Source organism: Eleginops maclovinus, chromosome 15 (genome assembly GCF_036324505.1).
Source record: "Eleginops maclovinus isolate JMC-PN-2008 ecotype Puerto Natales chromosome 15, JC_Emac_rtc_rv5, whole genome shotgun sequence".
Taxonomy (NCBI): Eukaryota; Metazoa; Chordata; class Actinopteri; order Perciformes; family Eleginopidae; genus Eleginops; species Eleginops maclovinus.
In genome coordinates, this window is record NC_086363.1 from 3,241,526 (window position 1) to 3,264,891 (window position 23,366).

The window sequence follows — 23,366 nt, forward strand, 5'->3', positions numbered from 1 at the left end:
GTTATTTTTACACATTTAAAAGGCTGTTAAAAAAAAAAACAGATCCAGCTTTCCAAGAATGTCATTTCAATTTCTAAAAGTGTGTGTGTGTGTGTGTGTGTGTGTGTGTGTGTGTGTGTGTGTGTGTGTGTGTGTGTGTGTGTGTGTGTGTGTGTGTGTGTGTGTGTGTGTGTGTGTGTGTGTGTGTGTGTGTGTGTCCGGCGTGTACTAAGACGAAGTGTTGAGCGCAGCATGCTGTTTGGTGTGATAGTCCTCGTGAACCACATCCTTTTTAGCAGCTGATTTATTTCCTGATGTGCCGGGGCAGTTTCTTGGACTCCCTGTTTGATTGACAGCTCTCCTCAGTCACTGTGACAGCAGCACAGCGAGAGGCTGAGAGTCTGTCAGGCCTTCTGACCCCTCCCTGTGTGAAAGTAAGCAACGGAAAACCAGGCCTGCTTCCACTTTGTCTCTCTGATGGGCTTCTCTTATCGAGTGGGGTCAATCAGAGATGTCTAGCTGTGCTCAAAATTCATGGGGTGCAACTAATCATTTTTTCCCACTGCCAATAATCTGCCAATCATTTCTCAATTACTTGTTTGATCTTTAAAATATCTAAAAATAGAGCCTAAGTTAACAACTAAATAGCTGACTTGCTTATCTACGGAAGAGGATTAGGGCCACGTAAAAAAAGAGTTTGGGGTTTTGAGATTGAAGTCAGAATTCTGATTGTGTGGCCCTAATCCTCTTCTGTACTTATCTGACCAAAATACAACATTATTTAGTTGGTGACCATCAACCACATTTTCGTGTCCGCATCCATTTGTAAACCTAAATGAACCAACAATGGGTTCAGCTGGGGAACAAATACGAGGATTAGAGGGCTGGCTGCAGTAAGGACAGTATGTGACCATTAAGGCATTATGGAGACAGTTCCCAGCATGTTTCATTGTGCCAAGCCATTCAGTTAGCTCAGTGAGGCTTGTTAACAACACAGGGTTTGACATAAATAGCCGTTAAATATAAAGGAAGATCAGAAGAGTTACTGAATGGATGCATCATCTTTCAATTCTACCCATAATTTCAGATGTATTGTGTCCATTTTGTAATAACACACTTTCTACACCAGGACACAAAGCGTACCAGGGTACTTGCTTATTTCATATTGAAACATCTCTTAATGACAGATGATTATTCATATGATTAGGTGCCGAAATGCATTAGAGATTTATGAATAAACCAATCAAAACGGAGGCGTATCTGCTGGCTAGTTAGACTGCAGATCATACTGCTGATTGATTAGTCATAATTGAGCAACAATGCAATTAGTCAATTTAAAGAATGTACTATTCTGGAAGCTTAAAGTATATATATATACCTGCTGAAATCGATCGTTAAAAGGTGTGCAATGAAAATCTGTAGTACACAGCATGCATCTCCAAACAACGCCACAAAGCTTTAATATACTACGGAGCATATTTGTCTTTTTAATCTAAAGTCAGTTCTTCCGCGTTGGTTTCCATATTAAGGTGCTTTTTCACTTTTGTGTTGTTTGTCACCATAAAGCAGATAAACTAAATTAGAAACCTTTCTGTTTACTTGGTCTAGGGAGGAAACACGACTCAAGCAAGGACAAAGGAACTTTCTGACCTACCATTTAGACTCTCTTGTCTACTAACTTTCCCTTGTACCTTTTCAGCTCTAACATCCTGCAGAACAACCATAATCTGTATCCTCTCTGAAACTCCAGCTCCAATACAGACTGAGACTACTTCACCTCGGTGCAACAAAAAGTGCTTTGACTTTTAGACGTCAATGGGAGTAACCTAAGAATCACAACAAAACAAACCCTGCTCATCGGGCCTTTTGCTTATTATGTATTTGTTTGATTTAGCAATTAAAACTATCCACATTGAAGTATTCAGACAGTCTTCTGTTGCCGTTCTGCAGCTCATATCTAGCCTTTAAATCCATTGAATATGTTTCAGCAAATTGCTTTCCTCCAATTTATAGCTTTCATTTTCTAAGCCATCAGTAGAACTATGCCTAGTATATATCTTGAGTCTATGTCTTTTACATTTTCAGGTTGCTCTGGAGGTAAAATATTGGATATAAAAGGATCCATTGGGACGGCAAAGGGTCATTATTTCATTTCAATCTCCTCTTTTATACAGTATATTACCAAAATCCTATAGCAAGGCCATCATAAAACTGATACCGAACCTTCAAATATTGAAACTATAATGGAGTACAAATCTAAATTGTATCCTCCAATCAAAAGTCCTCCAAGTGCTGCTTTCTCTAATCATTTATTCTACTTAATTAACTCCCATTCCCCTTTTATACATGTTAGCAACATTCCCAATGCATGTCCCTCGTCTCATACGTAGCATATTTGAGAAGGATTTCGAACACGTCTATAATAATCTCTCTCGTGCTTAGGGCTGAATTTGCGGCGGACATTTTTAAGCAAAAATAAAGGCAGGTTTGTGAAGCTCGGCACAAGCACTCACACTTGACACTTGTTCAGAGAGAGAGAGAGAGAGCGAGAGAGAGAGAGAGAGAGCGAGAGAGAGAGAGAGAATAAAAACGGGCAGCTAAAAAAAAGCAGAAAGACAGGGGGGAAAACAAGGGGGATGGAGAGTTGGTTGCCATGACAACAAAGAGGCTTTTAGCATCATGGAGAAAAGGCTGAGGGGATTTTGGCTCTCATTAGCCTGTAAAGATCAAGAGGGGTGGATATTGGGAGGACCCTTTTCCTTTTTTTTTTGTCAAGAGGAGGCTGCACTTCAGGAGCCGGTTTGCTTGGCAGCGGTGCAGGTAATTAAACCTGCCATGAATATGTTAGGGAAAAGTTTCAGAGCCCATCTATGGAAGTTGTGACATCCAGGTCGCATTGGTCCAGTTCAACGAAACAGGTCAAACCATCTTCTTAGGTTTCATTCAGAAAGCTGCTTTTAGGGTAGGGTTGTGGTTTTTGTCATCAAATCCCATTAAAAGTTACAATAATATTAACCTTACTGACAAGATGTCTGCATATCCAGCTCCTGTGTTATCTGTGCCATAGAGCTCCATTCTTTCCTGCAAAACTATTACAAACACACCAATAAGCTACCCTACAGGACACTAGTTAATCCAAGACACACCAATATGTAGCTCACTAAATTCAAGCCCCTGCCAAACAATACTGACTAAGTCTTTCGACACCGGTAAAACTGCTCCGTATTAGATCATCTCTTCCTGTGCACATGTGTGACTTTCCTCATTCCTCTGCACATAGTTTCTTTATCATATGGTGCATTCACTCCAGATTAATGATGCTCCTTTGCTATTTTCTCTCTCATATGGTAATCAGTTCAACACTTTGAATGTGTATACATCCACTGCTCAAAGTAGTCCCCAACAAAAGGTGCTATTTACTCCTGTTGGAGAACTGTTTGCTCAACATGACAGTGGAGACAATGCTCTTAGATCCCTCCATCATTTCTAATACATCACTGAGAATATTCCTACAGTATCTTTGTAAACATTGAACATCTATTATTTATAATCTGCATACATGTTAGAGACTAATGATTGCAAGTCCCTGTATCCCTTTATTGGTCATATAATCACAATAGCAGTGTTAGAAGCTGCTGCGTTGACCTGACCAGTTGTTTGTATCTCATCGAAAAGCATACGAAGAGCTTACTTTAAAGTGTATTCTTAATAAGATTAGAGAACTTTCTAACTTAATATAAATACAACACATGCACAGAGACTCTTAATAAGACAATTGTTTGGTTGCAACTTTATGTCTCAGTGGAAAATACAGAAATAAATATGCTAAATCTTTAGTACCATCTGTCGGGTAAGAGTGTCTGTGGGTTTAACGTAGTCAAACTTTTTAATGCCTCCTGTAACTCTTGCTTAATACAAAACAAGCAGAGAATAATGCAACACAACGGAGGATTTGGATCAAACACAAGCAGGTGTTTCTGAAGCCGCTCTAGGCTCATAATATTCACAAGAAAGGGAAAAGATGTCCCAGGAAAATTCAAGGCACACTGCTTTGTTGAAGTACAAAATCTACGACAAATCTTTTGTTATCAAAGCTAAATTGTTTTTAAGAAACAAGGCCACTGCCTAATGTGTGGGTTCGGCACTGAGAGAGAGCAGAGTTCAAAAAGTTTTCTTGACAAAGTAGTTTGCCTTGAATTTCAGAATTGAGTCTTTCCTTGTAGACAGTCAAAGAAGAATAAATGAATTTAGCATTTAATAGTGTGATAAAAGATATGTAAGGAGCCTTAAAAATCACATTTAAGAGCATTTAGTTTGAGAGCTCAGTATTTTGATGTTATTTACTTCTGACTTTACAAGCAGGGGGCGCTGTTCTCTACGGAATACTAACAGAGCCAATGTAAGTCCACAAGTCTAACCTATAATACAAGTCATATGGCTTTAAAATGCTAGAATTTTAAACACAATAAATCAACATCCATGCTCAAAACATCAGCGAGTGTGACATAAATGGAAATGTGGAGCATGGGCCAATAAAGCAAAAATAAATGAAGCTGTGTGAACGTATATTTACTTAGAATTCTTAATGTACTTCATCTTGAAAAAGGGTTTGGCTTTGATCTATTGAAAGTAAAGCGCTACATTTAGAAACCCCCCACGGTGTCACGGAGCGTTTGTCAGTGAATCCATCAGTCTGGGAGTCAAATGAATAAAGCATCCTGTTCCTTTCACTCGGCTTCTGGATGATAAGAGGAGTGGGCTGACTGACAGTCACAGACAGAGCGAGTGAGTCAGCAAGCCTCCAAAACAAGGCAGAGCTATTGTGATTCAAAAAAGCAATGCACAGCGGCACCAGAGCACTGCAACCAGGAGACACGTACGCACCTGTGTGTGTGGAAACGTTCTCCTTCACACCGATTTTCATCTCACTTCAACACGTTTTAGCCATTTGTTGCTCACTAACTTCACAATCAACTTTAGTTTTCTGCCTGGCAAAGAAAGAATCTATCTAAAAATGGTACATTTCTCACACAGATATAATTAAATGTTATACAGTTTAGTTTTAACTTAAGCCTGTACTGAAACCATAAATCTCATCTGAAAATGTACTCAAAAATGAAGATATCTTTTCAGTTTAGCTGGATTTCACCCACCATCACAACCCTTCTCACTTGTTATGTCCGATCTGTATGGATATAGTAACACACACAAACACACACACACACACACACACACACACACACACACACACACACAATTTTTCTCTTATCTAGAGAAATCCTTTTATCAGCCTCTCAAAGCTGGGTAATCAAAGAATAAAGAGCCATGTCAGTCTGCTATTGCTCGAGGCTGAAGTGTGTGTGTGTGTGTGTGTGTGTGTGTGTGTGTGTGTGTGTGTGTGTGTGTGTGTGTGTGTGTGTGTGTGTGTGTGTGTGTGTGTGTGTGTGTGTGTGTGTGTGTGTATATGTATATGTGTTAATGTGTTACCATGTGTTAGTAATAGGGAGAATATACCAATCTCACCTCAGGCCGAATGTGTGCGACTGCTCGTGGTGGAACAGGGAATGAATCTTAGCATCTGTATTCACAGCAATCAGCCTGTCAATCATATCCTGTGGAGTAAAATGAGAGGCTTTGAGCAAAATTACAGCAGTTAGGATGCGAAACTGGATATTCACAATGTGTAAGGTGAGAAATGTACATCAGACTATGTGTATTAGGGTGTTTAAGGGGGAGGTCTTAAACAAATGCGTAGGTGGTGGATGAAGGCGATATAAAAAGTGCAAACATGCCCTCACATGGCCGAGAGAGGCATTGCATGAAGTCTGTGTGAACATCACTCACAGGAATGCAGGTTGGCATCTCTCTCAGGGTGTATTCACTTTTGTTGGCAAGAGGCTGCCGGCCAAGCAGCTCCCAGATGGCTTGGGAGGAGGAGAGCAGGTTCACCAGGGAGAGGAAGGACTGCAGGGACAGACGGGAGGGAGAGAGAAAGGAATATACAGACGGTGAGACTATAACTAAACTCAGAATCAAATCGATCATTACGTATGTTTTCATTGGCTTTTTTATTCTAGTTTTTTAAATAATTTTTGGGATTTTATTGATCGATGCTGTGCTGAGAGGGGGGAGACAGAGGGGAGGACATTTCCTATAGTTCCGGCCCATTTTCTACTAGATTTAATCAACTTTTATTGTGCTTTTATAATAATGTGCGGCAAGTATTTATTGTTTTTTATTTTGGGAGTATTTTGTAGAAATACCTCTTCAATCTGCTTTCTGAATATAATTAATATACTATTAATGTGAATAATAGGTAGAGGGTTAAAGAAGTTTGGTTTATTTTGCTCATGATGGAATTTAAATTGACAAAAAACAAAGCAACCATTAAAGAAGGGATGAAAACATGCTGACAACATGTGAGCACACTCACACCATGAAATTACATTTGAACATGTGAACAGAGCAGTAGCCTGAAGATGAATCATAATAAAGCAACTCCAACTGCTCTCATCACTAGATCAAGGAGAATTGGGAAAACTCAAAGCAATCAAAGTAAAACAATACACACGCACACGCACACGCACACGCACACGTATTTATAACAAAGCTTTGACTATTGCAATGATTTTTGTAATATAAAGAGTAATGAGTAACAGAGGTCCATTCTCTCATCTGCTCCTGGCTGTTTGATGTCTGAAATGTGCATATCAGACTTTTATTATCCATCTGCTCATGTATTAAGACACAGAAGTGAATCAAACACATTAATGCAATTCAAAATCCACTAGAGAAATGCTACCGCTCCCCCAGATCAGCTCAGTCAGTCAGTAGGCTCAGTCAGTAGAGGCTTGGACTGGGAATCGTAGGGTCGCCGGTTCAAGTCCCCTGAACAGACTTGAAATATGGAAGGTGGACTGCTACTTGGAGAGGTCCCAGTTCACCTCCTAGGCCCTGCTGTGGTGCCCTTGAGCAAGGCACCGGACACCTCCAATCCCCCCTCCCCATTGCTCCCCGGGCGCTGCACGATAGCTGCCCACTGCTCCTAGTACTAGGATGGGTTAAATGCAGAGGACCAATTTCGCTGTGTGTGCTCTGCTGTGTGCATGTATGTGACTAATAAAGAGGGTTTCATCCTCCGATTCTATCTATCTATCTATCTATCTATCTATCTATCTATCTATCAGAGCTCATTTGCAAGGAATTGTTGGTGTAATGCGTCTGTGCTTCATGCTTTGTTTGCTTTAGCACACATTTTTACTGTGCGTTTATGTGTTTGCAACAGTCTCTCTGGCTCTGTTACCAGGATGTAGCTGGGATGTTTGAAAGCTGGCAGCTGACGCACTGATACAGCTCCTATATTCACTGTGCTACGTTCACTGAGAGAGAGAAGACTGGGCCTGTCCTAGACTCAAACACACAGCAAAGTTGTTTCAAAACTAAAAATGCAGCATCATGCAGGTAGGAAGACTTCTCAAGGTTTGAAACACTTGAGCAGAAACATGCAAGGTTACATTTTCAATCAATCAATTCAGCTTCCAGAATAAACAGCGTGGTATAAATCTGCTCTTTCCACACACACTCAAACACACGCACCGTACCTTCAGGCAGCTCCTGTCTATGGGTTCCATGGGAGTGGGCGTGGGACGGACCACCCCGACCTCTTCAATCCCACACTCGAGAACAGACCACAGCTCTACTACTAGCGCCCGGACAAAACCTGTAAACACACGCCGGGGGTATTGATATGAATTAGTGTGGAAGAATACAGAATAAAAACACACAACATGTATTTCAATCTCTGAATTATAAGATTGTTTTGTACCGGAAATGCATTTGACATTTTTAGATCAAATAGTTTATGCATATTTCATTATGGGAAACTTTCTTTTTTGTGTGTCATTATTCTAAAAGTCATGCAATAAGGATTACTCAGATGTTAAGAGGTTATTTATGCCATTTTAGCCTTTGGGTCCCGAGCCACATTCAATTTGTGGGAATGACATTATTTAGTAAACCGTCTCCATCATTCAGCCACTGATTTTACTGGTTGTATGCCACTCTCTCCTTTCCCCATATGTACCTGATTATCTATGCTATGTGTTTCTGAAATAAACATCATAACCGGATTTGCAATTCTTGTCACACAGATACTTAAATCACACACCGTCGTAATCCTTTAAAAAAACCACAACGTATATTGCGCTTTCTTTCTCCACATATGCTGCCATAAAGGATTTGAAAAACATCTTGTTCCCTGGGCTTCTCCATGGCTGCTTTTTGTTGACTATAACACCTTTTTGCATACAAGCCTTGAGCTCCACATCTGGCCAGTGTCTGTGAGTGCTTTAGTACCTGAAGTGTGCAGAGCTGCCACCCCTGAAGCCGTTGCTGCCACCTGTGTCACCATGACGCCGTATCCAAACTTCTCACAGCGGCTCACCTGCAGAAAACACAAACGAGACACAATAATCCCCGACATTTGTTTAGGTATGTACCATTTTTGGTTCTGCATGTCAAAAGTGAATAAGAGTTTGGACAGGATTCATAAAAAAATGCATAAATGTAGCAAAAAAACAGGAAATGGAGAACATTGATTGGGCATTCATTATGCAAACCCCACCCTGACGCTGCTAGAATCCTGAGAAGGCACTTAGTGATGTAGTTTAGTACGCTAAGCAGAAATTGCAAATAGAATTTTGATTGTGCCGGCCCCTCATTTATTACAAAACAGCTAAAAATAGACAAAATATAATTATACTCCTTAACTAAAGTGAAATGCAAAACGAGAGAGAAGCAATTACCAGAGTGCGTACATTGGCAGTAAATGAATCCCACGGGGGATTGCAGAGAGACGTGGTCATGTGTGCAGGCGTCATGGACAATACTACCTATATAAAAGCATATGTACAAATCAGGGAATTTTATGTGGGAGTCTGCATGCAACAGTCTCCAGGCTATTGCATATTCCTCAGGAAACATGGCTGTGGCCTTGAGTAGCAGAGGCAGCAAAATAATCCTCCTGCAGAAGGAGTTAGGGCTAGCGAGGACGTGCAAAAAAGAGGGTTTTAGGATGCATAGTGTCCTGCAGGGTGGGACATTATAGGACACACAAGCCAAGAAATATTGCATGCATATTATAATGTACATAGAAATTGTTCTACATTTCAAATGCAAGGGTTTTAGGTAGTAGGGTACAATTATTGCCATCAATATGTTTACACAAGCTTAATAGCAAATCTAAATATTAAAAAGGTACATTCCACTTTCCCTGTGTCACTCTACCAGCTCTGGGGGGGGTGCAGCTGTTCCTCTTGCTCTGTGCTTGATGTAACAGTCGATGTGTAAACACTTATTTATTCCTTATCCTGCATGCTGGCTTCAGGGTTGGCTTATTGTAACTCAGTCGCTGTGGCAGAGAATCACCTGAGCAGTGTGATATTTCTTTGGCGCATTGATGTGATCAGGAGGGATTAAAAAACAGAGCCTCTGCCGAAGCTAATTCTTCCAGGGCTTCCATAAAGGAGATGAAACACTTCCATCGGAATATGTCAGCACTGATGATTATCAGCGCTTCTGCAGTGAGGAAGTCACAGTGTTTTTATTCATATGACGGTGGCACAATAATACTTTTCCTGTAAACATGGCTTACAATTTAACTTGTGCTTTTATAGACAAAGGATCGGACAACATCTGCAATCCCTGAGTAGTGGTATCTTACATCAGTTGTTGCACAGACAAAATATAATACCACAGTTGAGGTTCCTTTGTGCCATTTAACCCTGAAATGTATTCAGGGGTTAACTGCAGTTAAAGTTGAGAAACATCCAGGTGTGTATGTGGGGAGCAGGGTGTAAAATAACTCGGGAGAATGATCAGTTGTTGGAAAAAAATCCTATTAAAAAGAACCAAATTGAAAATACCTGCTCATAGTTGTGTAGCTTTGTAAAGCACAGTGTTTGTTTTCACCTGCAGTTTCTTAGTGAAGCGAGAGAACATGTAGGAGACACACTCGTTGATGGCTCCTGTCTGCTGGAGCAGCAGCAGACCTTTAGGAGTTGCAGCGAAGTTCAGCAGGCTGTCCAACAGCGTCTCCTCCCAGATGAGCCTGCTCCAGAGTCAACGAGTGAAGCACAGTGAGCTGTAACACAGAGCTAAAGCACTGGAAAGGAATTCTTTAGACAGGGGAACAATCAAGAGGGAAGATGAAGTAGTATTGAACCATTTGAGGTCAGATTCCCTTCTTAATTGCTCATTATTACAATGACTAAAAACATATTTCTGTGTTTCATTTATCCATATGTAGTCTCTGTAATACCTTGATTAAGACTAACCACTACCTCTACCATTTCCAAGGATTTAAATAAAATACTCAAACCTTACATGTTCTGGGTGAATGTCCCAGCAGGGGCTCCAGGTACCGGGGTGGGAACCCTTTCTGAAAGGGAACTGGTCTAGAAATAAAGAATGCAAATGTGTTGTTTACGTTGGGTTTTCCTTTCATATTACTCTATGAACATCTGAAGGTTTTGACCAGAATTAGTCACAGTTTTAGGGACATCATGGTCCTAGAACAGAGGCAGTGTAGAAGCAGCTCGGGTGTTTTCAGATTAGACTCATTGAAACCTACGAAGAGGTATTGGACTATTCAAATTGTATTTAGTTGTCCAGCTGTTTTTGTGGCTCTCACTTCTTTAAAGTGCTGTACTGTTGTTCTATCAGCCTCATATGTAATATCTTGATTTTGTAATTGCTAATACATCTTGTGCTTCTCTATCAAGCCAAATAAAGGCACTGGCAGACTGGATTCATCTCCTTCTACCGTCTATTAGCTTTGTTTATAAAACCTTCTGGCACCATCGAAAAACATTGGAAATCAGGGTCAAAACTGTCATTCTGATCAATGTAACCTTGAACTGTTTTCCCCTGTGACTAATTAAATGCACCTTCATTAAGATGCCTCCCACAACTCTTTTGATAGTGGGTGACTCTGGGTCAGCTGTGTTGTTACATTGCGTAAGACTACAAAACAGATGTGGACTTGGATTCCAGACAACATCTAGAACACGCTGTCTGCCGCATGACAGCGTGGTACGTGCAAGATGATTATTAATCTTTAACAAACAATGGGGCGAAAGTCATGAGGAAGTGAGTGTAAAAATACTGAATGCTGATACCACAATGTCTCAGGAGTTAATTTTTGACATGAAATGTTTGAAAAACAGAGCAGTAAGGCGTTAGGAGGGACTGTCTGCTGAGTTTACGGATATCTAACAGACATTAAGGATATGTCCTCTCCTGCAGTTTCACTACGTCTATTTCCTCCGTAATGTTTCCTCTGAAGCTCTATTTTATTAGGAGTTGCTGGGAAGTGTTTTTGGTTTTGGTTGCAGTTTTCTGTTTTCAGTTTTTCATTTCAGACTATATTACTCAGATTTTGATGAATTGCTACGACAAAAGCTGCATTTTAAAACCTAAATGGAGCAGATTACAATGCTTAGTTAATTCCCTTCCATTTGCGAGCGGCTCTTCCTGCCGCACTGAATGAATGAACAGAGAACACGGCATTCATCAAGCAAATGAAACATGACAGGAGTATTCTAGCCAGTGAAACTCATCATTAGACATGGACACCCCCACATTAGATATTCACGGGGAAAAAAGATTTAAATGGAACTTTTATCTGCCATCTTTTCTCAATGTTTTTATGGAGAGGATTAGTCAGGCAGTGTTCTGAGAGAGGATCTCATTTCTTGCATTGACTCAGCCTGTAATAAACAACCAGTTCTCTACAGCAGCAGCACATTTACGATGCTAAATGGTTTTATAATGTGATAATAATTTGGTTTTTAATGTGTTTATTATCTTTTTTGGCCTTAAGTACTTTAATACCGCAAGGTGAATTTACAAACAAACAAGTTTCCCAAGTTAGTTTCCAAAGAATTGTAATCAGACTGATATATGAAGTGCAGGTACCTTTTTCCACGCAGCAGCGACTGCTTTGTGCAGGCCGTAGGGTCGGAGGACCTGCAGACCCTCACAGGTGTTGTACATCTGCCTACAGACAAAGATAAAGGCTCCACAGGATGTATGGGACATGTACGAGTTACCCAGTGAGGGCAGCCCCTTATCCAGCAGCCTGAGGGTGAACTGTACGATGACATGAGCGGGAAAAGTTCTGCAGAGGAGAGGGGAACAAACATAGAGAAATACAGTATGCTGAAGGAAAATGTCACACGTGTGTAGTATGAGGTGTTGAAGGGATATGGTATATTTGAAATACTTGCACTTATTTTGAGTCACCTACTTGCATTGCTTTTGTTTCCCTGTCCAGAGAAGTCCTTTAAAGGGGTCCTATTACACTAATTTCCAGGTTCATATTTGTATTTTTTGCCTCTACTGTGACATATTCACATGCTTTAAGTGCTTTATTTTTCTCATACTGCCTGTGCTGCAGCACCTGTATGACCCTGGTGACCCTGAACATCTTTTTTGCTGTAATGATTGAAGAAAAATATCGTCAGTGAGTGACAACAAGTCTAAATCTGCTTTCTGTGCACAACCAGAGGGATTAGATATGCCAACTTTACTCGGAAGTCTTCTTGCTAAATCATAAAAAATATATGTAATTTATTCATTACCATCAAAGATAAAGAAACTATGTATAAAATCATAATTCAATCACGCTCTCTCACCTCTCATTGTTGGACACGACGAGGTTCTTCTCGTACAGGAAGAGGGATAATCCTCTGTCGGTGTTTGCGATGCGAGCCAGAACGTCAGCGATGAGAGTCAGTGTGGCTGCCGGAGATTTTAATTCCACCTGCAACACACAATAACACAACTGCTTTAGAAGCAAAGTCGAATCCCAGATGAATAGGTATTGTAAATTAAAATACCATTAACTTTGGAATAGATGGAAGTAAGAAAAAGCCATTACGTTTTCATAAGCAATGCATCCGGAATTACAAACCATTTTTCAACGAATGATGGATGTCAAAATCTGTCCTGCTGTGACAAGTTAACAACAGCTGACAGGAAACACTTTAGGCAAGTTGGTTTGGGGAAATGGTTGAAGTTAGACCTTGCATTTATAATCATTATTAGGATCCATATAAGGGAGATATGGTGAAGGAAAATGTTATGCATTTAGGGCTGAGGGTTAAAATTAGAGCTCCTAATTAGGGAATTAATCAAGTTAATGGAGGTGGGAGTAAAGGCATTTATTAGACTGAAAAAAAGCCATGTCCTAATATTACTTCTGACTCTTTTAACCCTGGAAGTAAAAATGTATTACACAGTGATTCAACAGAGTATGTATATCAGTTTCTTAAAATAAAATGCATTTTACTACAAAGCAAACCGACATGTTTGTGACATAACAGGATCTGCGGCTATATAGGTTTTTCATGGCTTTTCTCATTAAAAAAATAAAGATTAACAACTCTTAAATAAACAAAATCTTTGCTTTTTACCAACCCTGTCTACTAGCAAAAGAAAAAAGGGGCCAACGCCTATTTTTAGCATGTCTTAACATGTGTACAACTCCTGCATTTACAGTACACGCCCATGTTGATGGAAAAAGTGTATTTATCTTTATTTTTCATAAATATTATTTGTGGTTTCTATTCTTCTCACAACTGTGTGTGTGTGTATATATGTTATGTATGTTGGTGTGTGTGTGTGTGTGTGTGTGTGTGTTCAGTGAGTGTTTTCACCTGCTGTCCATTGAGCAGAGCTATGACAGGAGCCAGCAGTGTCTCTATGACAGCCGTCTGGTGGAGACAGTCTGCAGCACACTCCGTCCTCTCACACAGCATCCACAGCACCTCCATCGCCAGACAACTGGGCGTCAGAGAGTCTAACACACACACACACACACACACACACACACACACACACACACACACACACACACACACACACACACACACACACACACACACACACACACACACACACACACACACACACACACACACACACACAGGATTATACAATACATCTTGCAGTATTTATTTCCTTTTAACCTGACACTAGACACATTGTCTGGATAGTACAGCCGACTGGTTGATAACCTGGAAATCGAATTTGGGAAAGACGCCTGTACCCAATCTGCTGGAGGCCTGCTGTTTGTTTTATATTCAAACAGAGGATGCATTTTGATGTCCAGTATCAATCAGATCACCCAGACACAGGTCTACAAAACTTCCCACTCATACACATTTAATCAAGAACCAGACTTAAGTTTAATTTAGAAATGTTAACACTGGCTGATGTATTTCCTTTTAAGTGTGATCAGTTGGAGCTGCAGTAGCTCAGTCTGTAGGGATTTGGGTTTTGGAGGCAAAAGGATACTGGTTCAAGTCCCGATCGGATAAAAATACAGAGTTCACGTCCTCAGCACTGCCAAGATGTCCTTGAGCAAGGGACCAAAACCCCGTTAAATGTGGTGAATTGTTATGCATGAAACTACCCTAAAGTGTGGAGAGAAGTTCAAATTTGATCGAGCTGCAACATTAACAGTATTACAGAATACTTGATATCTTACAACACAAAAGGAGTTATGCTGCATAATGAGTTATTTATTACAAACTATAGGAAATAAACTAGTGTTGCAAAATGTATTTAAAAATAATAATAATACAGATAGTTTCGAGACATTCACCTCCTTTGGATAGTATGCAGAAGTTCAAATAAACTATAAAGCAATTAAATAAATCATTACTTTGGAAAAACAGAAGAAGGCTTTGAACATCGGGAAAGTCTCATTCTTGTTGAAACATTTTTGAATTTATACTTAAATATCTGCTCCATGTCCACGTCATGTGGACATGGAGCAGGAGAGCTCCTATAGTTCGTGCATCCCCTCCTGGCACTTCCCGTTAAAAATCTCATTGCATTGAGTCACATCTTGATACTACACCCTCACAAGAGGTGCAGCTGATCGTCATCAGACTGCCGGTAAAATACTGATATGACACGATGACTTGCTCAGCCTGACTCTCTGCTGCAGCAGCCAAAAGAGAGATGATCCTCCTCTGACAAAGTCAAGCCAGGGGACACTATTGATCACTGGCAGGGAGCACTGCTGCAGTGTGATTCACGAGAATAAATGGGGCAATAAAGGAGAGTCTACCAGGAGACAAGCAGAGAAGTCTATGACTCGGTACAAGGTTAAGAGATAAAAGATATGGGTCTGAAGGAATGCTGCTCCACCTCATAGGGAGGGTCACTGTGTTCCTGACTCTGCCCAGAGAGACAGGGAGGAAGCCGAAACTCTGTGACACATTTTATCCAGCGTGTGTGTGTGTGTGGCCTCACCTGTGTGTGAGGGGTCACTGTGCAGGGGTTTGGGGTGTTGGTACACGATGTTAATCAGGATGACCACCAGGTCCGTCAGGCTGACTGGGTCTGCAACAGAACATGATGAATGCAATGAATCAGCCTGGTTACTCAGTGTGGACAGAGACAGTAAAAACAGGGATTGTTGGGAAGGAAATAGTTGAGTCCAGTAGCTTATTGCACTGTCAGCTCATCTTTTTATTTCCTGGATGAGTTTTAGTACCTGTTTATCTTTTTACAGCAAAATTGTCATTAAAGGCGAACTGCTGGTTCCAAGTTCCTAAACGTGCAGATTTGTTGCTTTAATAAGTTTTGCATTTGGACTGTTGCTTGGTGTTACCTTCCTTTGAAAACTATGGGGACACAGAGAAGCAACAAAATATAGCATACCCGGGAGAAAAAAAGAGAGAGGAAACTAATTGGCAAGAATTGGGAGATTTGAATTACTCAAAATAAGGCAAACTAACGATAAACCAAAACAACGACAGCAATAGCCAAACAACACTTATCAAAAGCTGTTGAACATGGACAACTCAAATCCACGTTAACAACAACAATATAAAGAAATGTATTAAGGCTGTGAGTAATTGTGATGAGCATTTTCAAATATTTTTGGAAGATTTTATACATTTTACAATCATTAACTGAAAAATTATTGTGAGTATTAATGTCAATTTGACAGGCAAGTAATATAAAAGTTGTTGGTAAGACCTATGATTTGTTGTCATTAAATACATATTTCCCATTTTGTAAGGAACCTTGGTACCTAAGGGTGCTCTGAAAATATGGAAAGCACGATTAACTAAATCCCATTTCAATTTATATAAACTGCTTCAGTGTGTCTACAAATCAAACGCTCTATTTAGTGAGAGTTAAGTAGTACAGCTTTATATAAATCAATTGTCACTGTGGCAAAATTATGAACTAAGGCCTGGGATTTAACATAAAATAGAGAAAATCGACTAAAACGTTTGGATATTTGATTGAAAAAAATCAAGACTGCCATTAAAACTTCTTTAGGAACTGATTCATATTATGACCCATATTGGTGACGAACGGATCCGGGCGCCCACTTAAAAAAAAGGTGTGGACCCAAACACTGTGTCTAATTCGATATATAAACTACTCTAACGTCAGAGTTAATTGCCTCCAGAATGCCTTGGAATGAGCGTCATGTATGGCTCAATAGCTGACAGAGCCGATGAGTCTGTTTGAATGGTTCACTTATGCATCGTTCCCAGCGTACATAACGTTGCTTAGTGATTAAGACAGAAGGAGGGATCGATGATGGAGGCAGACAGGAGGGAGGAGGGAGTGGCACCGAGGGTAAAATTATCAGAGGCATTGCCACATGACATTATCTGCAGTAAAGATTAAAAGTGATAGTTTTGTTGGGGGGCAATAAACTATCAACATCTGTTTTTCCATTTAACTCAAGTCAGTCATTGCAACCGTGACTGGATTCCTTTGAGTCCTGCAGTGCCAACAATGGTCAATACACAGTATTCACTATCTTTGTTTAGATACTAGCATATTACAGGACAGATATGAGAGGCTTTTAGCTCTTATCGCCCTCTCCAAACCTTTCCTTTTACTACTGCTCACTAAAAACATTATACTTCCTTAAGTGAAGATGTTACGCAACAATTTAAACATTAAACTGAGATGCTTTTGATTGGCTGTGTCTAAAACGGTTTACAGACCAGTGTAGGTTTGTACCTTTGCGCTTCTTCAGTGTGATGGGAAACAGCTTTCTGCCGTTTGTGTAGATGAGGAGTTTCCCCAGGACACACAGCGAGTGGACGAAGAAAGCATATTTCAGCTCTTTCCCCGTGTAAACGCTCCTCTGCTCCGAGCCTGAAACATTAACACAAACAAGGGTCGAAAAATGGTTGACAATAGAGGAAGGAAGACAAAATGATCACTTTTTCTGTCTGATGGCTAAATAATTATACGAAATTGTTTTGCGTTTGAAACGTAGATCCAAAGTTAGAGGGGATGAAGTGGTAGAATCAGCTTGTGTGGTCAAAGGACATCCACAAAAAGGGTTAAAGGCTTAAAGTGAAGATGTAGTTTGTGTTGATTATATTCCAATTGATTAAGAGACTTCATACATCAACCCAGGATGAATGCCCCTGCTGTGATGCTATGAAGGACAGAGAGTGTAAAGACATTTCATACAGCTGCTCAAATAGAATGAGATTGACAAATGGAAAACGCCTGCAGGGCCTCCGGGGTGCAGGAAATCAAAAGGAGGCTCGGTTTATTATATCATGAGGAGTGTATCAGTGGCGGGGAGGCACAGACCTCAAGTTGACAAAGACAAGGTCAAAGTGTTTGCTCTCCAGGAGATAACACACCGACACACACTGTCCCTTTAGCCCATCTCCAGCTGCACTCACTCCTTTTATTGAACTGTAGCATTTTACCATCAACCTATACAACTCTTAATGTTAAAATTGCAAATGTAAACAAATAAATAATCTCCTGCATTATTTGTTGCAAGACATTTGTATCACCCTGATTATCCAGAACTTGAGTTACTTACAACAAAGTGCAAAAAAACTTTTGGTGCAAGTCAATGGTCTGCAGAGGCTAAAATCCCTGTGTCCCCTAAAGAGGGAGTTTCTCTCACACACACTCCCCCTCTACCTAAAACGCCTCGATTAGACTCCCTTGTTTACTTCTGTAACATTGTGACATCACTATGTATCACTCGCACTTCTATTGGCTAGCGCTCCCACAAATTGTACGTGATAGGCTAAGGGGCGGGACATCTCAAAGCGGTTGACCAATCACAACAGAGCCGTCGTCAACCTTCCATCATCCCCTTTTGTAAGCTTCATCAGCATTACTGCAAATGTGTGGAAGTTAACCACAGAGAGCGAGCGGGGAAACTTGTTATTCAGACATGCCTGAGAAAGTACAGAAACCTGTTGAGGAAATCACGAGTTTATGGTCTGTGTAACTCACCGGGCTGCTCCGCTGACTGGGGATTAGTCTCATTTGTTACGTGTTCACAGGACTCACTGTAATGTATACACTGCTGAAGGGCGGCTACAACCTGCAGAAGAAATACAAAGATTTAAATATATATATATACATTGTGTAAACACCTGATTGGTCGTGACAACTGCTAATCCCCCTCAACTCTTACTGAACCCTTTAATCAAAGTTCACTTTAATCTAAATCCTGAAGCACCGGAGGGAATTTTAATACACTGCAATGCAAGAGTAGTTTAGGCTCTGAGTGCTTTGGAAGAGTTATTGACATTTACTTTAGAGAAAGTTTCAGGGGTGATTCATCAGTAATCCTGTCTGGAGTCAGAGAGAGAGAGCACAGAGAGAGAGCACAGAGGGGGAGCATAGAGGGAGGTTTAGGATTAAACAATCAATTCTTAAATGTCAAAGCGACACTAAAATCATTGTGCCCCTTTATATTGACCTTTACTGTTTGGCTATGTGAGTCACACACACACACCAATAGGCAGGAATAGGAATTTTATGATGTGGTTTCAGTTAAATACAGGTAGTCTAATGAAGAATCCATACAGTAACACATACAGTATCTTGCTACAGTAAAGGTAGGAACTAAAGCAGAAATGGGGCTTCTCTACTGGGGTCTAAGGTCTACTTTTAACTTTTGCTGCTTTCATTTCCGTCCCACTTTTTCTTAGCTCATGCACGGTGTTTTGCTTTTTTGTCGGATGCTCTTCCTGATGCCTAAGCCTGCCTTCACACCAGATCAGGCTCTGGGATTAAGATGCGTGGTGGTGTGGGAGTGCCGCTTAACGAAAGGCCCATTTACTCAAATCGACTGTCTTTGGATTCCCTCAAGCCAGGATTGTACAACACTGGATTTCTACACAAGTTGAGTATCAATTAAAAAAAAAAATGTCCAAGAGTCCAGTAGGTTTTATTTAGTATGTCCTGCTGTACCCACCACTTACCCTAATTTTAAATGAATGAAAGTACGAGTGTTTCTGCCTGTGGGTTTGGAGCTCTCTGAAAAGACTTCTCATGCTTGTTTCAGCGTTGTTTCTTTACAGTGTTAGACGATTAAAAAGTACAAAGGACTCAGTGAGAGATATTGATTTAGGAGTGGATCACTCACCAGAGACTTGTATTTTCTTTTCAGGAGTCTGAGAACCACAGTCCTGCTGTAGTATCCATGCTGAGAGAGGGTAAAGGAAACACATCAGGATAAAAGAAAGTGCATGTGCAAGATAATAAAGGACAAAGAACATTCTACTGAGTAACAAAAGAACACCATAGTGCATCATGGTGCCTACAGCTCAAAGCAACTTTCCATGCAATTGGTATTTGGGGAATTCTTTAAAAGAAATAGATCTAACCAATGAGGAAACGTCCTAATCCTACTCACTGTCTCTCAGTATTATGGATCTGTAGGAGCCCTTTTCATAAACAAAATGCAATAAAACGGATTATTTCTAATACATACCATCCACTTTTTAAACCAGTTAGCTTTAACATCCAGTAAGGCCAGCAGGTGAATGGGTTCCAGTGCGTTCTCTGTCCCAGGTGAGCCATGTTCATGATGTAAGGACAGCAGAGAGAAAGTGCCCTCTATAACTTCCTCCATGTACCTAAAGTAGCGTGGAACAGATGTAAACTTAAATCTGGGGACAAAAGTGGACCTGGCAACCCTGACTTCATACTGAGGCCAAAACTCACTTCTCAGGATGGCGGATCCAGAAGGTCGTCACCTCCTTTTGAAAGTCATTCATCAACCGAATCTGAGACAAGACAGACCGAAAGAAAAGCTGTCATGTGTTTGTCTGGTGATAGACTTTACGTAGTGTAAGACGAGAGATGCTGTACCTGTTTGAGAAGGCGACTGATCTCAGGTCTGTTGATGTCGATGGTAGCTGAGCCAGTTGGAAAGCTGAGCTTATGGGACAGGAAACTCGACTCCACACTTTTAGCTGCACATTAAAAAGCAAAATGTACTAATTAGGAACCATGCAAGATAATATTGGTGTTCGAAAACATAATAAAGCATAAGAACAGTTAATGAACAGTGCACATCAGCCTTCCACAATAACTCACTTGTTGGAAGATGTATTCTCCCAAAAATAATATTGATTAAAACCATTTTGTGAGTCATTTTAAGATCATTTCATGCCACAGCCTGAATATGACTCACCCAGGCTGGTGTAGATCTCTCTTGTCACATTCAGGGGAGAGGAGGAGAAGCTTTTAGCAAAAAACTGCAGGACATTATCCTGGTGGAGATAACGGGCAGAGGCATAAGTTATCAGCATACACACACACACAACCAATCAGCCGTGCCTGAATAATCAATTATAAGAAATATAATCACATGAAATTGTACATCATTATCACAAAATAATCCCAGCCTCTGCTGAGCGTGGACATTGTTATCTTGTTTTTTCCTCAAACAAATCAGGCGCGACTGGATTGATTATACGATTCACATCATGTTTTCTGTGTTTAATTATAAAGTCTGAAATCGTTCATAAAAAGGACATGATTATTATTGATTATTTTCTAACTGAATGAAGTGTGAATGTGTAGGAGAGGAGGTCCGGACTCACGCTGAGGTCGGGGTCAGTCAGAGCGGCGCACAGGTTCCTGCGCAGGCTGCTCCAGCTCTCACAGATCAGTACATCGGAGGGGGGGGCACCGCAGAGAACCTGGAGCGCTTCCCAACGCACCTACACACACACAGTCACATCTCTTCACCTGGAAATCTCTGGTATTAAAGCGTCTTTGAACACCCGGAACTATATTTATATTATGTGTCATTGTTACTTATATTCACTTTCTACACTTTGTGGCTCGTGATGCCTTCAAACAAAGTCATGTTTCATTACCATAACCATTTGCTTATGTCCACATCTCTAATAATTCAGACTGCTGACTTTTCTATTTAAGTGTGGTGTCGTGTCGACTGAGCGGTTTTTCAAACGTGAAACAAAAGACCAATAAGAACGTTTTAGGCATGTGTAAAAATCTTAGCTTATTTTCTATCATTTTTAGATGCCTGAAAAAGTATATTATTTTGTATTTTAGTAGATCATTTGAAAACACCAGAGGAAAGTCAATAAATAACATATAATAACTAACCAAATGTTCCACAAATTTTATAACCACTTGTTTAGATCTAACCCGCAGGTTTGACACACGTCTCAAGGGTCCTGACTAAAAACTATGCAACAGCACGATAAAGCATCATGGTGTATTTGTGTAAGCAAACATTTGTACCTCTTTGGGTCGGCTGGAGTCAAGTTTTTCAGCCAAAACTTGCAGTTGCTCTTGTCTGATGAAGGCATAGCTCTAGGGAGGAGAATGGAGATAAAGCACAAAGCAATTATTATGATCCATCATAAAGTAAAATAAAAGAGCTATATTGGCACTCTATATGACTCGTTCAGTAATAAATAAGGCAATAAATTGATGAAATTGATATATGTTCTTTCTGACCTGGTTGAAAGAGGAGTCGCTGTCGGAGCAGTTGTCAGTGTACTGGCTGTTGGCCTGGCTTTGCTGCTGCTCTCGGTGCATCTCATCCTTCCTCATCTGCTCCTCCTCAAATTTGTTGATTAAAGACTCCACCACCATGATCATGGTGTTTTTTAAAGTCTGCATCATCTGCTGGTATCTGCCGCAAAGAAAAGAGTACAATATTTCAGGAGCGTTAGCACAATTAACACTGTATGACTTGTAAATTGACTCCACATTTAATATGCCAAGATCATAAGGAGAAAACCGAGGAAATAAATCTCAGTCTCACTCTGCTGAGTCTCTGGTCTTCCGGGTGATAGCATGAATCAGGGTGTCGTGACCTGAGCCTATTGCATGTTGTCCGTCTCCTCTGGTCAAGATCTTGGTCTCTTCTTCCACCACAGTCCCCAGAGAGCTCTCCACATACTGACGGAGATACTTGACAAACTCATAGCTGAAGAAGAGAAAGGAAAAATAGCATAAATTACTTTAATTCAGAACTTAAAAGTATATTCTGCACTATCTGACTCCGGTGGCCTTACTTGTGGAAGTTCTTGTCAGTCTCCTCCAGGTGAAGGAGGATCTCTTCAGCACATTCGGTTGATGGAGCTCCAGAGATCCTGTCGTTGATGCTTCTGAGAAGCTGCTTCAGCAGGGACTGCAACTCCGCTTCGTCTTCAGCCGACAACTGAGACATCTCTAATGTGAACATTTATGAGGGTGAAGGCGGGTTAATGCTGTAAGGGATACCCAGGGTTTAACAGACAACTGTTCAACTGTTCAACTACTATAAGATGCATAGAAAGAGTAAAAAACACACCAAAGATTAGTAAAAGAGTTTATGAATATAACCTTATGTACTTTTTCTGAATTGAGGTTATCATTTGTTTGTTTTTGCTTGTACTTGTTTAAGATGTAAAGCCATTTAAGTGGTGTTGGGTATTAACGTTTTTGAATTTGGGTAGGAAATATCCTTTCTAAATGAAAAGGACTCACTTTGAATGCTCAGCACACAGGGGAAACATGCTTATGGTTTGGGTCATGCATAATTCAGAAACAGTGTTCAGCAGTTCATCACTGACAGGTGTGATTACGGGTCCGTTCAGTGGGAATAACGTGTTTCATTGTCACTACATAGCTGTTTGCACACCACAACACACAAATACAATTACAAACAGCCACAGTTAATTGGTCTATGATGTTCACCCAAACTAAATATATAATATTTAAATGTAGAGCCAAAAACAGGTAAATACTTGCTTCTGTTTAGCTTGATGAAGCTGTAACACAGCTAGCTGAAGACAACACAGCACAATTTTAACTTAAACTGCAGCTGTACGAAAACCAAAATCTCGCCGCTGCACAAACTGAACGCCCGAACATCAAGACATCATATGAAGGATATTTGAAACCCGTTTACCTTGTTTAAACCCGTTTACTTGTAAAACTGTTTCATCCAGGTAGCATTTTGGACGAATTTGCTACCGAGTGCTGCGTCTCTATGGAAACGGTGGTGCATTGTGGGTTGTCAGATGAAACTGCGCGCTGCCTTT

General features: G+C 40.5%; 1 protein-coding gene across 1 annotated transcript in view; it reads right to left on the reverse strand.

The window, feature by feature from the left end:
- Positions 1 to 23,288, reverse strand: part of tbc1d32 (TBC1 domain family, member 32) — a 54,681-nt gene extending 31,393 nt beyond the window's left edge. Inside the window, 23 exon segments of the mRNA XM_063901489.1 lie at positions 5,503 to 5,591; positions 5,824 to 5,943; positions 7,581 to 7,699; positions 8,335 to 8,422; positions 9,949 to 10,087; positions 10,363 to 10,433; positions 11,956 to 12,157; positions 12,675 to 12,802; positions 13,698 to 13,840; positions 15,304 to 15,393; positions 17,044 to 17,181; positions 18,298 to 18,388; positions 19,439 to 19,498; positions 19,787 to 19,931; positions 20,020 to 20,081; positions 20,167 to 20,270; positions 20,492 to 20,570; positions 20,904 to 21,023; positions 21,574 to 21,645; positions 21,793 to 21,970; positions 22,103 to 22,267; positions 22,356 to 22,512; positions 23,234 to 23,288. Of these exon segments, the coding sequence (XP_063757559.1) occupies positions 5,503 to 5,591; positions 5,824 to 5,943; positions 7,581 to 7,699; positions 8,335 to 8,422; positions 9,949 to 10,087; positions 10,363 to 10,433; positions 11,956 to 12,157; positions 12,675 to 12,802; positions 13,698 to 13,840; positions 15,304 to 15,393; positions 17,044 to 17,181; positions 18,298 to 18,388; positions 19,439 to 19,498; positions 19,787 to 19,931; positions 20,020 to 20,081; positions 20,167 to 20,270; positions 20,492 to 20,570; positions 20,904 to 21,023; positions 21,574 to 21,645; positions 21,793 to 21,970; positions 22,103 to 22,267; positions 22,356 to 22,510 (2,558 nt within the window). The 5' untranslated portion in view covers positions 22,511 to 22,512; positions 23,234 to 23,288.
- Positions 23,289 to 23,366: the final 78 nt, after the last annotated feature.